Source organism: Symphalangus syndactylus, chromosome 23, assembly GCF_028878055.3.
Source record: "Symphalangus syndactylus isolate Jambi chromosome 23, NHGRI_mSymSyn1-v2.1_pri, whole genome shotgun sequence".
Classification (NCBI taxonomy): Eukaryota; Metazoa; Chordata; class Mammalia; order Primates; family Hylobatidae; genus Symphalangus; species Symphalangus syndactylus.
In genome coordinates, this window is record NC_072445.2 from 10,867,302 (window position 1) to 10,880,675 (window position 13,374).

The 13,374-nt window shown below is 51.7% G+C and overlaps 1 protein-coding gene across 7 annotated transcripts in view; it reads right to left on the reverse strand.

The window, feature by feature from the left end:
- The window catches only part of CPNE5 (copine 5), a 98,622-nt gene that overhangs the window by 51,318 nt on the left and 33,930 nt on the right, over positions 1-13,374 (reverse strand). For 5 of the 7 annotated variants that reach the window (XM_055263739.2, XM_055263738.2, XM_055263735.2 and 2 more), the window contains exons 4-9: positions 7,371-7,474; positions 5,858-5,897; positions 5,568-5,644; positions 2,957-3,016; positions 797-847; positions 435-498 (exon numbers count right to left, since the gene is read on the reverse strand). In XM_055263739.2, coding sequence (XP_055119714.2) covers positions 435-498; positions 797-847; positions 2,957-3,016; positions 5,568-5,644; positions 5,858-5,897; positions 7,371-7,474 — 396 coding nt within the window. Of the gene's footprint in view, positions 1-434; positions 499-796; positions 848-2,956; positions 3,017-4,794; positions 5,078-5,567; positions 5,645-5,857; positions 5,898-7,370; positions 7,475-13,374 lie in introns of those variants that run through there. The other 2 variants (XM_055263737.2, XM_055263742.2) reach the window with 2 other exon arrangements.

Consider the following 13,374-nt stretch of genomic DNA (forward strand, 5'->3'; position numbering starts at 1 on the left):
GTGTCACCCTACTCCAGAGATGAAAGTGAAAAATGACAGCTAAATGTCAAGCACCCAGGCTTCCTTCAAGACTGAAAAGGTCTTTGCTGCCACAGTGTTGGTGCCAAGGCAGTCTCGTCTCGGCTCAAGGACACGTGAGTGGCGGCTGTGATTGGGAGGGGAGGGAGCCCTGGCATGGGAGCCAGGGGACAGGGCTCAGCTGGGCTCTGCTGCTGACTGTGGGTGAGTTCCTTCTCCTCTCCGGGCCTCAGTCTGCTCAGCTATAAAAAGGGAAAACACCCACTAGCTCTGATATTGCATAATTCTATGGCAGCCAGGTCAGCATCAGGAGCCCTGTCTACCCTCGGTTCCCTCCAGGGGCTCAGGGAGGCCAGCCTGCACTCCGTCACCGCCCACCCCAACCACGTCCTGTGCTGGAATCCTCTGCCACTCACCCTACAGTTGCTGAGCTCCTCAGCGGACAGGATGATGGTGCCACATTTCTTTCCTGGGACACCACTGGGAGAGGAGAAGATGAAAAAATGGAAAGCCAGACAAAGACAGAGCCATAAACCTGACACTCCCTCAATCAGCCCCCTGCCCATCCTCCCCCTCCCCCTACCATCGAGCAGATCTGCCCCAAAGCCCCTGAGAAGACAGTCTCCTGAGATCTTTGCGGCAGTGTGGCCTAGTGCACTGCTTCCTGGGACCGGGTCCCCGAGCCTGGAGCTGCCCCACCCCCTGCTCCCCGAGAGCCCACCAGGAAGGGTAGTGCCTGCAGTGAAAGTCCTAGAATTGGAAAAGCATCCAGACTCACCCGGAGGCTTCCAGACCAGTGGTTCTCAAACTTTCCATCCAAAGACCACTTCTGTGGGCAAAAGACCTCATGGGCTAGCCACCCCACCTCACACCCAGCTGACCCCCAGAGTCCCGGGACAGTCCAGCTCTGAGCCACTCTGATGTGTCACGGGAGGGAGGAAGGCAGGAGGGCTGGTGGGCCCTCGCTGGCAGCTTGCCCAGGATCCTTCCCATGGCTACCTCCCCTGAAATGCCTTGGCTGGGGTCTCCCTGGGAGTGAGAGATCCCAGCCGACTGTGCAGCTCCCCAGTGAAGTGGGCAACCAGGTCAAGGTCCGTGAAGTCGGTGCACCCCAGCACATCCCTCCAGGAGGGCAAGTTCTTCGGCTGGGGCTCCACCCAGGGGACCTGAACCACCTCTTTCCCTGGTTAGATGGGACCCCCTCCTTCAGGCACCATCCCAGCCCACTCTGATGTTTGGGACTAAGCCAGAGGTGGGGGAGTCCCAGTGTAGTCAGGGGCCACTGGGAGGGAGAGGAAAATGTCGGGTTGTCCGGCAGCTCTGTGACTTTGAGCTCATTCCTGTACCTCTCTGAGCCTCAGTTTTCTCCCCTGTATAATGAGTGTGACTGTATATACCACACAGTGCTTGGCTCTGAGAAGGCCCGCAGTGAGCAGCATCCCCCTCCCTGTACCCTTTACTTCACAATTGTGCAATGCTGGTAAAATCCAGCCTCACACCCCAGGCCAGCCACAGGGCCACCAGCATGCTGTCTGTGGAACACACTTTGAGAACCACTGATGGAGCTCTTCCCAGCACCAGCTCTTGGAGGGAGCGGCTCTCAAACAGAGGAGGCAGGGGAAGAAGGGAAGCCGGCCCTGGAGGGCTGACAGGACAGCCCAGATCTCTCCAAATCAGGTGAGCAGAGCAGGGGCCACATCTGGGGCGTCCCCTGCCACGGACAGGGGACAGTGCCTGCCAGCTTGTACCCCTAGTCTTGGGCAGCTGAGCTGAGTGCTGGTCCTCCATGGTAGTAAAGACATGATTTGTTTGCCCAGGGAGATAGAATCCTCCACGCCAGCCTCCTCCGCCCCATGTTTCTCCATCTGTTCCTCTCTTTGCCTGAGTCCTTCTTCTATTTCCGATCCTTCTTTCCCTCCTCTCCAGCCCCAACCTGCTCCCACCTTCTCGGCCTTCCTTTCTTTCTCTCCCTCCCTGTCTTTGTATCTCTGTCTGACTCCTGCTGCCTCCCCAGTTGCTGCTTCTCTACTCTCCGGGTGAATTAGCATCCATGCTCTCCCTGGGCTGTGAGCATCCCCAGGCCCGCTGGAGGCCCCTTCCCCACCTGCACCTGGTTCAGTGGCATATCCAGCTGCTGCAACCTCAATTCCTGAGAGCTCTCAGGGAAGGCCAGGGGAGCTCTGCTTACCCCAACAAAATGCCCTTCTGCAGAGGCCTCTCCAGGCAGAGGTTCCCTGCCCTGCACTCCCCACCCCCGGCCCCAGTGGGCGAGTGGGCGTGAGAAAGAAGCCAGGGTGGGAACTCCCCAACCGGGAAAGAAGGGGAGGGAAGGAGGGGGAGGCTCTGCGTTGGCCACATTTGCATGAGGCCAGCCGAAACCAGATGGTCAGGGTGGTGGAGTGAGGCTGGCCCACCGCAGCTGGCGAGCAAACGAGCAAACGTGAAAAGTGGGGATTCAGCTGGATCTACTCTGTGGTGAGGAGGAGGCGGACATCCAGCAGCCAAAACAAGGGAGGGGACCGGGGGGAAAGGATAAAGAGAAGGGAGGAAAGAGGTGGGGAGAAGGGTGGGGATTGGGGGCCTAGAGAAGCCAGGCCAGGGAGAGAAGAAGGGAACAGAGAGTGCCCAGCCCCGCTATTCCTAGACAACATCCCCCACCTGTAAGCCCCACCCTCTCCCTGAAGTCCCAGGAGCCACTGGGGCTTGAGATGCCCAAGCTCTAGCTTGGATAGGGGAGGGGCCCACTGCCGAGTGGGGGCCTCTGTTCAGGGCCCAAAGAGCCTGGGCGCCTAAGGAGGAACCCAGGACTCTCTGTCCCCTGGATCAGGGCCAGATTCGCAGTGATGGGAGCAGGGACGAGGCCCAGACTCTGAGGCCCCCTTTGCAGAGCTGGCTGAATGTCTAAGGACTCCAGGGCCAGAGATGTCTGGCAACCTACCCATTGGACACAGCTGGCATGGGTTTGCCCGTCCTGGAATTCAGGCTGAATGCACCTATCCTGTGGAGAGAGAGGGGGAGAGAGAGCATGCCATGAGCTGAGTACCCCCACCCAGACAGGCCAGCGCACTTGGCATCCAGATGCTTGGAGACAAGCGGCTGCTCCAGAAGTCATTAAAACAGGATCAAAGCCACAGGCCAGAGCAAGTGGAGTCCTTCTTCTGGGCAAATTCCTCTCCTTCAGTGGTTCTCAAGGTGGGATGCCCAGACCAGCAGCACCAGCATGTCCTGGGAATGTTATTAATAGGAATGTAAATTCCCAGGCCCAGCCCATACCCACAGGATCAGGAACTCTGCGGGGTGGAGCCCAGCAATCTTTGGTGACACTGGTACCTGCTGCAGTTTGGGAACCCCTGTTCTCCCTTTCCAGACTCCGCATCCAGACTGCAAGATGGGGAGACTGCTGGAAGAATCACATGAGATCATGATATGGGCTGAACTGTATCCCCCAAAATTCATGTATTGAAATCTTAGTCTCCAGGTCCTCAGAATGTGACTATATTTGGAAATAGAGTCTTTTTTATTTTTTTATTTTTTATTTTTATTTTTGAAACAGAGTCTCGCTCTGTCACCCAGGCTGGAGTGCAGTGGCACGATCTCAGCTCACTGTGACCTCCACCTACCAGGTTCAGATGATTCTCCTGCCTCAGCCTCCCAGGTAGCTGGGACTACAGGCACGCACCACCATGCCCGGCTAATTTTTGTATTTTTAGTAGAGACGAGGTTTCACCATGTTGGCCAGGCTTGTCTCGAACTCCTGACCTCAGGTGATCTGCCCACCTCGGCCTCCCAAAGTGCTGGGATTACAGGCGTGAGCCACCGCGCCCAGCCTGGAGATAGGGTCTTTAAGGAGGTAATTAAGGTAACATGAGGTGATGGCAGTGGGCCCTAATCCAATGGCCGGTGTCCTCATAAGAAGAGGTGACTGGGACACAGAGGTGCACAGAGAGATGACAGCGTGAAGACACAGAGATGAGAAAGAAGACAGCTATCCTTAGAAGAAATGAACTCTGCTGACGTCTTGACCTCCGAAGTCTAGCCTCCAGAATTGTGAGAAAATCAATTTTCGTTATTTACGTCACTCAGTTTGTGGCATTTGCCACAATGGCTCCAGCAAACTAACATAGATTTCACAAGCAAAACCCTGACCCTCATGCCTGGCCCAGAATAGATGCCCAGTAAACAGGAGCTGTTCACAGGGTTTAGTCAGAAAGACAACTAAACTAGGACACGTGAAATCTTCGATGGGGTAAAAGGTCCACGTCCTCCTCCAACATTGCCATAAACCTCTGTATTTTATTTTATTTTTGAGATGGAGTCTCGTTCTGTCCCCCAGGCTAGAGTGCAGTGGTGTGATCTCAGCTCACTGCAACCTCCGCCTCCTGGGTTCAAGTGATTCTCCTGCCTCAGCCTCCCTAGTAGCTGGGACTATAGGCATGTGCCACGACGCCAGGCTAATTTTTGTATTTTTAGTGGAGACAAGGTTTCTCCATGTTGGTCAGGGTGGTCTCAAACTCCCGACCTCAGGTGATCCACCCGCCTCGGCCTCCCACAGTGCTGGGATTACAGGCGTGAGCCACTGTGCCCGGTTCACACTGCAGTTATTGATCATGGTGAGGGGACAGCGTCCAGTGGGAACTTGGCAGAAGCAAGTGGGGGGCTGATGATCTCCCTTTCCCGGCCTCTTTGCCCTGTGGCCTGGATGCCTGTCCCAGTCGGCCCTCTCTTTCCTGGGCCCTGCCCATGAGTGTCAACCTAAAATCATCAAAAGCCTCGGGATCCAGTTAAATTAGTTTATTTAAATGCAAAGTGTGAGGGTGGCCGACCAGAGAAACATGGACACCAAAGAATGGTGACCAGTGTTCCCCAGTGTGGGGAAAGGTAAGAATCGTTTATACAGGCAAGGGCCCTGTCCCTGGGACTTCCTGAGAAATAGGGACAAGAGAGGTGACCCTCACCACCTGGCCAGCCCTGGCTGGTCGCTGAAGACATCATCAGGCTCCACTGTGAGAAGCCTTGGGATTCCTCATCCCAGAGCCTGCTTCAGAGACACAGCTTTTCCCTAAAAGCAAATCAAGGTCAGGGACCATCAGGGACAGGATGGGACGGGAGGGGCCTCAATATACCCAGCTCTGGCCTATAAGCTGTGAACAATCTTAGGAATAGGCTATGTGAGTAGCGCCCTAGGTTCAAATCCCAGCTCTCCCTCTTCGTAGCTGTGTGTCCTTGGGCAAGTCACTTCCCCTCTCTGGGCTTCAGTTTCTTCTTCCACACTATGACAGGGGTCAGGGTGGGAATAGACTAAACGGTGTCTAGTCTATTCCCCCCTGGGCCTTCCCAGGAGACGGGGCTCTAATAACCCAGCCTGGGTTCCCCTGAAATACCTGGATTAGAAGCCCCGTGAGAGCAGTGAGGCATAGGGTCTCTTTATTCCTAATAACCCTGCAGATGCCAGTCATAGCCAGCTGACTGCTTTGCCCCATCCTGAGCCAGCCCCCAGCAGAATGGGCAGGAAGTTGGCCTACCACTGGGAAAGCAACCTAGACACTCACGTGAGGGGCTTCTCCAGGCGGCTCCCAGGGGACCCCACAATCTCTCCAAGGGTGCAGAAGGCCTGGCCCAGGAAATCCTGCATATCCAGGGAACAGAAGAGACCAGTGTCACCCACTCTGCTCACAGCTATCCCACCTCCCCCATCGCCCAATTCCTGGAAGCCTGAGGGCCCTAAAATGACAGGACGCAGCGTCGGACACACGTTCCATCACAGCAAAGCCCCAGGCCCACCCAGAGGATGGCATTTCAGAAACTATGGAATTGCTGAGCAGTCACTGGCAGGACTCACGTGTTTGGATAAATCAGGACTCTTAGAGTCAACGTCGTATCTGCAGGGAACACAGAGAAATGATGAAGGCAGCTGCGGATGTTCTGCCCAATCCTGCCTGGGTTCTCAAGTTGAGTCAGGGCCCCTGTCCCCCGAAAAACAGGTCCCAACACAGTGAATATTTCCGGGAGTAATGGTCGTAAAAGGCGTGACAGGGAACCTTCTGGGTGCTGCACATGTTCCGTCCTTGAGCTGGGTGAAGGCCAGAGGGGTGGAAACGGATGTAAAAATGCATCGTGGAGGAGGCACTAAGATTTATGCACTTCACCGTATATATGTTATACCTCATTAAAAATGGAAAAAAGTAAATCAATGAGCTCTGTCACCCTAGCTGGTTCCTAGGTGGCTGAGTCACCTTACCTTTCACTCCCTTCACTTACAGAGTTCCCCATCTTTGCTCTTTGCAGCCAAGCCTTGGCTGCCCATGGTGCTAATACCTTGCTTCTGACCTTCCCTTATGGCTTCACCCTACGCAGGCCTGCCCAGCTTGCCCACGGGCCTGGTCACTCAAGAAGGAGGACGGCATTAACACCTTCACCTCAGCCAGCTGCAGGCAGCGTGATGCTACAGCTGGCCTCCTCCCCTCACCTGGGGCCTGCTCACCTGGAGCCTCCCCTGCAACCTTCCCCCAGCATCTCCCACCCACCCACTGGCATCTCTGCGGCCAAACAGCCATGCCAGGCCCAGATGACTCCTGCTGAGGGATGGTCACTCTCTTATCAACCCTCTCCAAAATGTCACCAGGTGACTTCTCTACAATGGGCTGTGTTGACTCTCCTCAGCCTCAGTACCTCCCATCAGTCCCTCCAAAGTCATTTCCTTCCACTGCATTCTTTCCTTTGCTCCCTAAGTTCCCAAACCCCCTTCTTTCCCACTCTGACTACTCTTCTGTGGGGCAAAGACTTTTCAAACCATCCCATACCCTGTAAAAACAACATCACAAACTCCCCGGCCTGTTTACCAAGCCTAAAATCCCACCCTGATCTTTAATGTCAGGAGAAAGGCACTCTCATCTTCCGATGGATGCTGGATGCCTGAGCCCCATCAGCCAGGCCACCTCTGCAGGAGCGGAGGCTGCAGGGACCCTCTCCCAGAACATGCTTAGACAGAGGGAGCAGCCAGTGGGTACCTCCTGGTTATCAGGGGAGAAAAGGGCTCCCAGAGGCACAGCCAAGAGTTGCCTTCAGGATCTTTCCTCAGCGGACGTTCCCCAGCACCAAGCAGATTGCCTGATGCCATCCCCAACTTAACTGAGACGAACTGGGGGGAATGCCATTGTTCTCTCTCTTCTTCCCCCTTTCCATCTCTCCTGGTAAGGGTGCAGGTGACTTCAGCTAATTGTCACTTCTATCCCAGGCCAACCCTGGGCTCCCACTAATTTCTCAGCTCCTCCCACAACCACAGGTCTGTGGTCCCACCTCCCAGCAATCTTCCTCCCCACCCGGCTGCATCTTCAGCACCATCGTCCACTTACAGATCAAAACGGAGGTTCTGCTTCTCCTCGAAGAAGTAATCCACAATGAACTTGCGCACGAAGTCAGGATTGAGCGTGTTGTCGATGACTTCGGTGCGTCCGAACTGCAAGAGAAGATGGAGGGTGGACCTCAGGGCCGGGCTGGTGGAGCAGGGGAGAGCACTGGGCTCAGAGCCCCTTAGTCCTGGTTCCGGCAGTTATGAAAGCCCTGTCTCTCCAGGCTCCTGACATCCATGCCCTCCCAATCAAAGCATGAGTTTTTCCATCTGACAGTGGAAGCCATATACAGTATGGCTCCAACCCACACGGCTTCTCCCCATCTCCATGCAAACTGATGGTCTTAATATCTGAGCAGGCCCCTCCCTTCACCTGGCCTCCCCGTCTCTGCCAGTGGCATATCCTCATTCCTTCAAGGCCTGATATAAATGCCACCTCCTCCAGGAAGCCTTCCTGATTGCTCCAACCAGAGAATTTTATTTCTCTGAGCCTCCACTGAACTCATGCCCACTCCATGACCACCGTTCTGAGAATTGATTCCACAATTAGGTGTGTACTTATTTGATTCCCTAATTGCAAACACAAGGGGAGAGGCAGGGACGACTGTAGGAGACCACCTCCTAAAAGATCCCCACCTTTTGGTATTCATGCCCTTGCATAATCACCTCCTCTCGGACATAGGCTGGACATAGTGACACACTTGTACTGAACAGAGTATCGCACAAGTCATAGAATGTCACTTCCAAGGTTATGTTATGAACAACTATGACTTCCGTCTGGGCACCCTGTCTTGCTCTGTCTTGCTTGCTCACTTGATAAAACCAGCTGCCATGTTGTGAGCTGCCTTATGAAGAGGGCGGCAAGGAAAGGAGGAGGCCCCAGGCTAACACCAGTGAAGAACAGTGGCCGTCAATCTGCCCATCCATAAGAATTGGAATCCTGCCAACAACAACTGGGTGAGCTTGCAAGCAAATCTTGCTGAGATGAACCTTGAGACGATTGAGGCCCCAGCCAACAACTTCCCTGTGACCTTGTGAGAGACCCTGAGCCAGAGGACCCAGCAAAGCTGCACTCAGATTCCTGCCTGCTGTTGAAACCACTGAATTCTGGGGGAATTTATTACTCAGCAACAGCTAACTAATTCAGAGACTGAATTGTCTCGGTTGCCCTTGCAGCTGATATTCTAGAATTTTGTACATAATAGGCAGTCAATAATTGAATCCCATTCAATTTCACAAATGACTTTAGGCCAAATCACTCCCCAACTTTGGGCATCAGAATCACTTGGTAAAATACAGATTGTGGAGGGCCTCACTCCAGAGGCTCTGACTCAGTAGGTCTAGAGTGGAGCCTGGGAATCTGCATTTTAAAAGTCCTCAGGTGATGCTGATGCTGTGGGTCTGGAGACTCCACTTTGAGAACCACTGGGCCAGGTGGTGGTCCACTAGGGTCCAAGTCCCCTGGAGGCTCCATAGGCCATAGAGGAGGGCAGAGTGAGCATGACTCCAGGCCAAACATCCCATCAAAGCAGCTCTCTTTTATATCTGCTCAATACAATAGACGTTTTGAGCAAAATTTTTGTTTCAAAAAAGGGGTGAGGGGCTAAGAGGTGAAGTTTAAAACCACTGCATTTACAATAGACTATTATTCAGCCTTAAAAAAGGAAGGAAATCCTGTCATGTGCTACAACATGGGTGCACCTTGAGGAGATTATGCTAAGTGAAATAAGCCAGTCACAGTAGGACATATAATGTATGTGTCCACTTATAGGAGGTACCTAAAGTGGCCAAATTCATTGATGCAGAAAGTAGAATGGCAGTGACCAGGGGCAGAGTGGAGGGGTATAGGGGGAGTTGTTTATGGGTATAGGGTTTCAGTTTTGCAAGATGAAAACGTTCTAGAGACCTGTTTCACAACAGTGCAAATACATTTGTAACTCTACTGAACTGTACACTTAAAAATGGTTATGATGCGGCTGGGCGCGGTGGCTCATGCCTGTAATCCCAGCACTTTGGGAGGCCGAGGCAGGCGGATCACGAGGTCAAGAGATCGAGACCAGCCTGGCCAACGTGGTGAAACTCCGTCTCTACTAAAAATACAAAAATTAGCTGGGCGTGGTGGCGCACGCCTGTAGACCCAGCTACTCCGGAGGCTGAAGCAGGAGAATTGCTTGAACCCAGGAGGTGGAGGTTGCAGTGAGCCGGGATTGCGCCAATGTACTCCAGGCTGGCAACAGAGTAAGACCCCGTCTCAAAAAAAAAAAAAAAAAAAAAAAAAGGTTATGATGGAAAATTTTACGCTATGTGCTTTTTTTCCCCACAATTAAAAAACAGAAAACATTAGCTAGGCATAGTACCATGCACTTGGGGTCCCAGCTACTCAGGAGGCTAAGGTTGGGGGATAGTTGAGCCCAGGAGGGTGATACTGCAGTGAGCTATGATCACACCACTGCACTCCAGCTTGGGCAATAGAGAGAGACCTTGTCTCTAAAAACAAAAATAAACAAAAAACCCACCACACTGAATGCTCCATGAAGGCAGGGGTGCTGTTCGTTACAATATTGACCAGAGTCTCAAAGTAGTAAGACAGGCAGGTGCAAAGCAAAATATTTTAAATAGGCATTAATCCTTCTTAATAATCTTGAGTGTCAGCGTGTCAGTCTTCCTTGATGGGGCTCTGCAGTCCAGGAAAACACCAGCACATGGGCCCCTCACACATGTGGTAGATGAGGCCCTGGGTTACCTGGGACTTACCCTGAGTGTCCCTTCTACCCTGAATTAAGTTAGAAACGTCCAAAGGGGCTGGGCGCGGTGGCTAACACCTGTAATCCCAGCACTTTGGGAGGCTGAGGCGGGCAGACCACTTGAGGTCAGGAGTTTGAGACCACCCTGGCCAACATGGTGAAACCTCATCTCTATTTAAAAAAAAAAAAAATACAAAAAAATGAGCTGGGTGTGATGGCACATGCCTATAGACCCAGATATTTGGGAGGCTGAGGCAGGAGAATCACTTAAACCCAGGTGAAGGTCGCAGTGAACTGAGATGACACCACTGTACCCTCCCCCGCCCCTCGCCGAGCAACAGAGAAAGACTCTGTCTCACTGGAGAGCGAAGCTCCCACTCCAGGTAACATGGGGTCATCTGAGGAGCACTAGATTTGGCATCTTCTTGTCCCTCACTCCCTTGGCGAGTCACTCTCATGTTCCAATCAATCTCATTTGCTGAATCTCTTCCTCTGCTGTGGCCTTGGTCTGGCCTCATCACTTTCTCACCTTGTCACCTCGACTACCATGGCAGCCTCCTAAGGGGCCCCCAATATGTGCCAATTCCTAACGCTTGGAGCCTTCGCTCCCTGGCCACACTGTTCTCCAACTCCCCACCCTTCCTGTGCGCGCCCACCGTCCTCCTACACCTCTAAGGCTGCACTTACTGCGCGGCCTGATAATGATCTACTGAGTCTCTTTCTACCCCTCTAGATTGTGAGCTTCTCAAGCAGGAGGAGAATCCAAGTTCTCCTCATCTTTGCAGCCCAGGACCTAACACAGCATTTAATACACAGTTGCAGGTTTAGATCGTAATAGCTACTGTTTATTGAACACATACGATGCACCAGGAGCGATTTTAAACATTTTTGTGCCGTATGGATATTGACCAATTTTGCATCTATGTGTAAATTCATTTCAACACTCCTGATCACCTATATGTGTGTGTTGTTTGAATTATTTGAACTGGTTGCAACATCTTACTGGTTTCCTCATTAATTAACAAGCTTTGATAATAAATATTTGCCATGCTAATTTTATACTTGTATGGCAGTCATGATTTTACCTTTTTAAAAAATATATGCTTTAACAGGTGCTTTTTAAAAATACCCATGCTCAGCCCCACCACAGACCAATTAAATACAAATCTCAGTGGGTGGGGCCTGAACAACTGTGCTTTTTTAAAGTTCCCCAGGTGATTGTAATGTGCAGATGGAGTTGAGAACCACTAATGAATGAGAACACAGCAGGAGGAAGGAAGTAAACTAACATTTACCCAGCCCCTACTGAATGCTCAATAGGTTAAGTGCATCATTAAGGTATCTCATTCAATTCTCACAAAAATCCTGTGAGGTATTACCCATTGTACAAACGAGGAAACTAAAAATCAGAGAGGTTAAGTAGCTTGCCCAAGATCACACAACAAAGCAGAGCTGGGACCTAAACCAGGTATATCTAACTCCAAAGCCCATTATATTTTTACTGCATCTAACTGTGAGGAGTCATCAAGCATTATGAAAATCAAATAAAGATGAGGTTTACTTCACAAGCATTTATAGAAGTCCCAGTATGTGTCAAGCAATGGAGAGGACATCAAATTGAATACGACTGGGTTCCTTTCCCACTCCCTAAATTCAATAACAATCTTACAATGCATAACCCCTGTTCCAAAAGAGTTCCTGCATTCTCCTCTCCTGCTCTGATTCTTGATGAATATCTCCTGCCTTCAGACAAAAGGAACATGTCTCTTAATGGCTTTCTTGCAAAATATTCCAGGTAAACACCCAGGTTTGAGAAAATCCTCCCTTAAGGAAGAGACTTACTTCCTTCCTCTCAATACACTTGCCCTCCTCCTTCAACAACCTCAAAGCATCCCTCTAGTAGGATTTTAGATAAGCCCCAGTCCAGAAAGAGCAGGCATCCTATATACAGTTTTCCGCCCCACCCCGCCCCACCCCCAGCATAGGCTCAAAGGAAAACACCCATTAAGGAAGATGGCAAGGCTGCTTTTAAAATGGCACTTGCAGCTTCAATAAAGGGGAATACCCTAGAGATTGATTCTGCCTAAGAAGACAATGGAGTTCCCCTGGAAACAGGACACGGAGGGGAACTCCAAGCCCACCCCCAATATCTCCTAGAGCAGGAAAGGGGGCACATGAGCTAGGCTGGACAGTGACAGATTACTAAGACTCAGAGGTAGTTAAGACATGCAGATCACAAACAACTGCAAAATCCACAATCTGGGGACTTACTGAAGATGTTTTATAGCCTTCATTACTTGGACGAATAACAAAGGGGAAAAAAATGCTAAAACTTGGATTTTAAAATCTGAGAAGCCACCAGGTCCTGTCAGGCCCAATTTATACCCCATTAATGATGGCAGGAACACAACTGAAGAGACACTGAAAAAAAATCAGTTTGGCTGCTGTATTTCATTCTACGTAGACTTACAGAGTTTTCAAGCCAGAAGGGACTTGGAGAGATGAGATATTAGCACCCGAGCACTGGGAACCACAGGACGGCATGCAATCTAACTGCTGTGCAGCAAATCCTACTTAGGGAAGGAGCAGGGAGGTTAACCCCTCACCACCCGTAATATGGAGCGCAGCCAGCCCTGTTCATTCTGCCAGCTCCCTGGGCGTGCCTGTCCCTGCTTCCAAGCCTTTCTGAGCCCCTCTGTCCACACTCTGGGCTCTGAGGATACTCGGAGTGGAGGAACCTCACGTTGCTCACAGACCACCAAACACTGATAAGCACAGGAATTCTGATGAACAAAGGCTGAAGGATGCCCGAGCAATCTGCATGCAGGATGTGATGCAGAGAGCCTCAGAGAATTGCTAGGGAAGGTGGGCAAGTGTGCGCTGGGGAGGCTGAGGGATGAAAACTGGGCAGGAGGCTGAGTGACAGGGGAGGTGACAGGGGACCTCCCTGACCCCCGGGGCTGGGACGGCCTCCTACTGGGCAGAAGGAAAGAAAAAGTACAAGTGAGAAGGAAGCCTGGAAATGAGGGAATCTGCCTTCTGAAAGGCTCTCTCCCTGGCAACAAAACTCAGTGGAAAAAGCTTCTGACATGCCCCAAAAGATGCTCCCAAGGGCTCCTAAAACCTCTATGACTAAGCTCCATGGATATCAATTAAGCAGCATTAATTACATACCATCAGTTCCAGTGAGACCCTCAAAGTAGGGGCAGACTGGAAACTTCTTTGGGCACTAAATTAGGTGACTCCCTGGGACTCTGCTACACA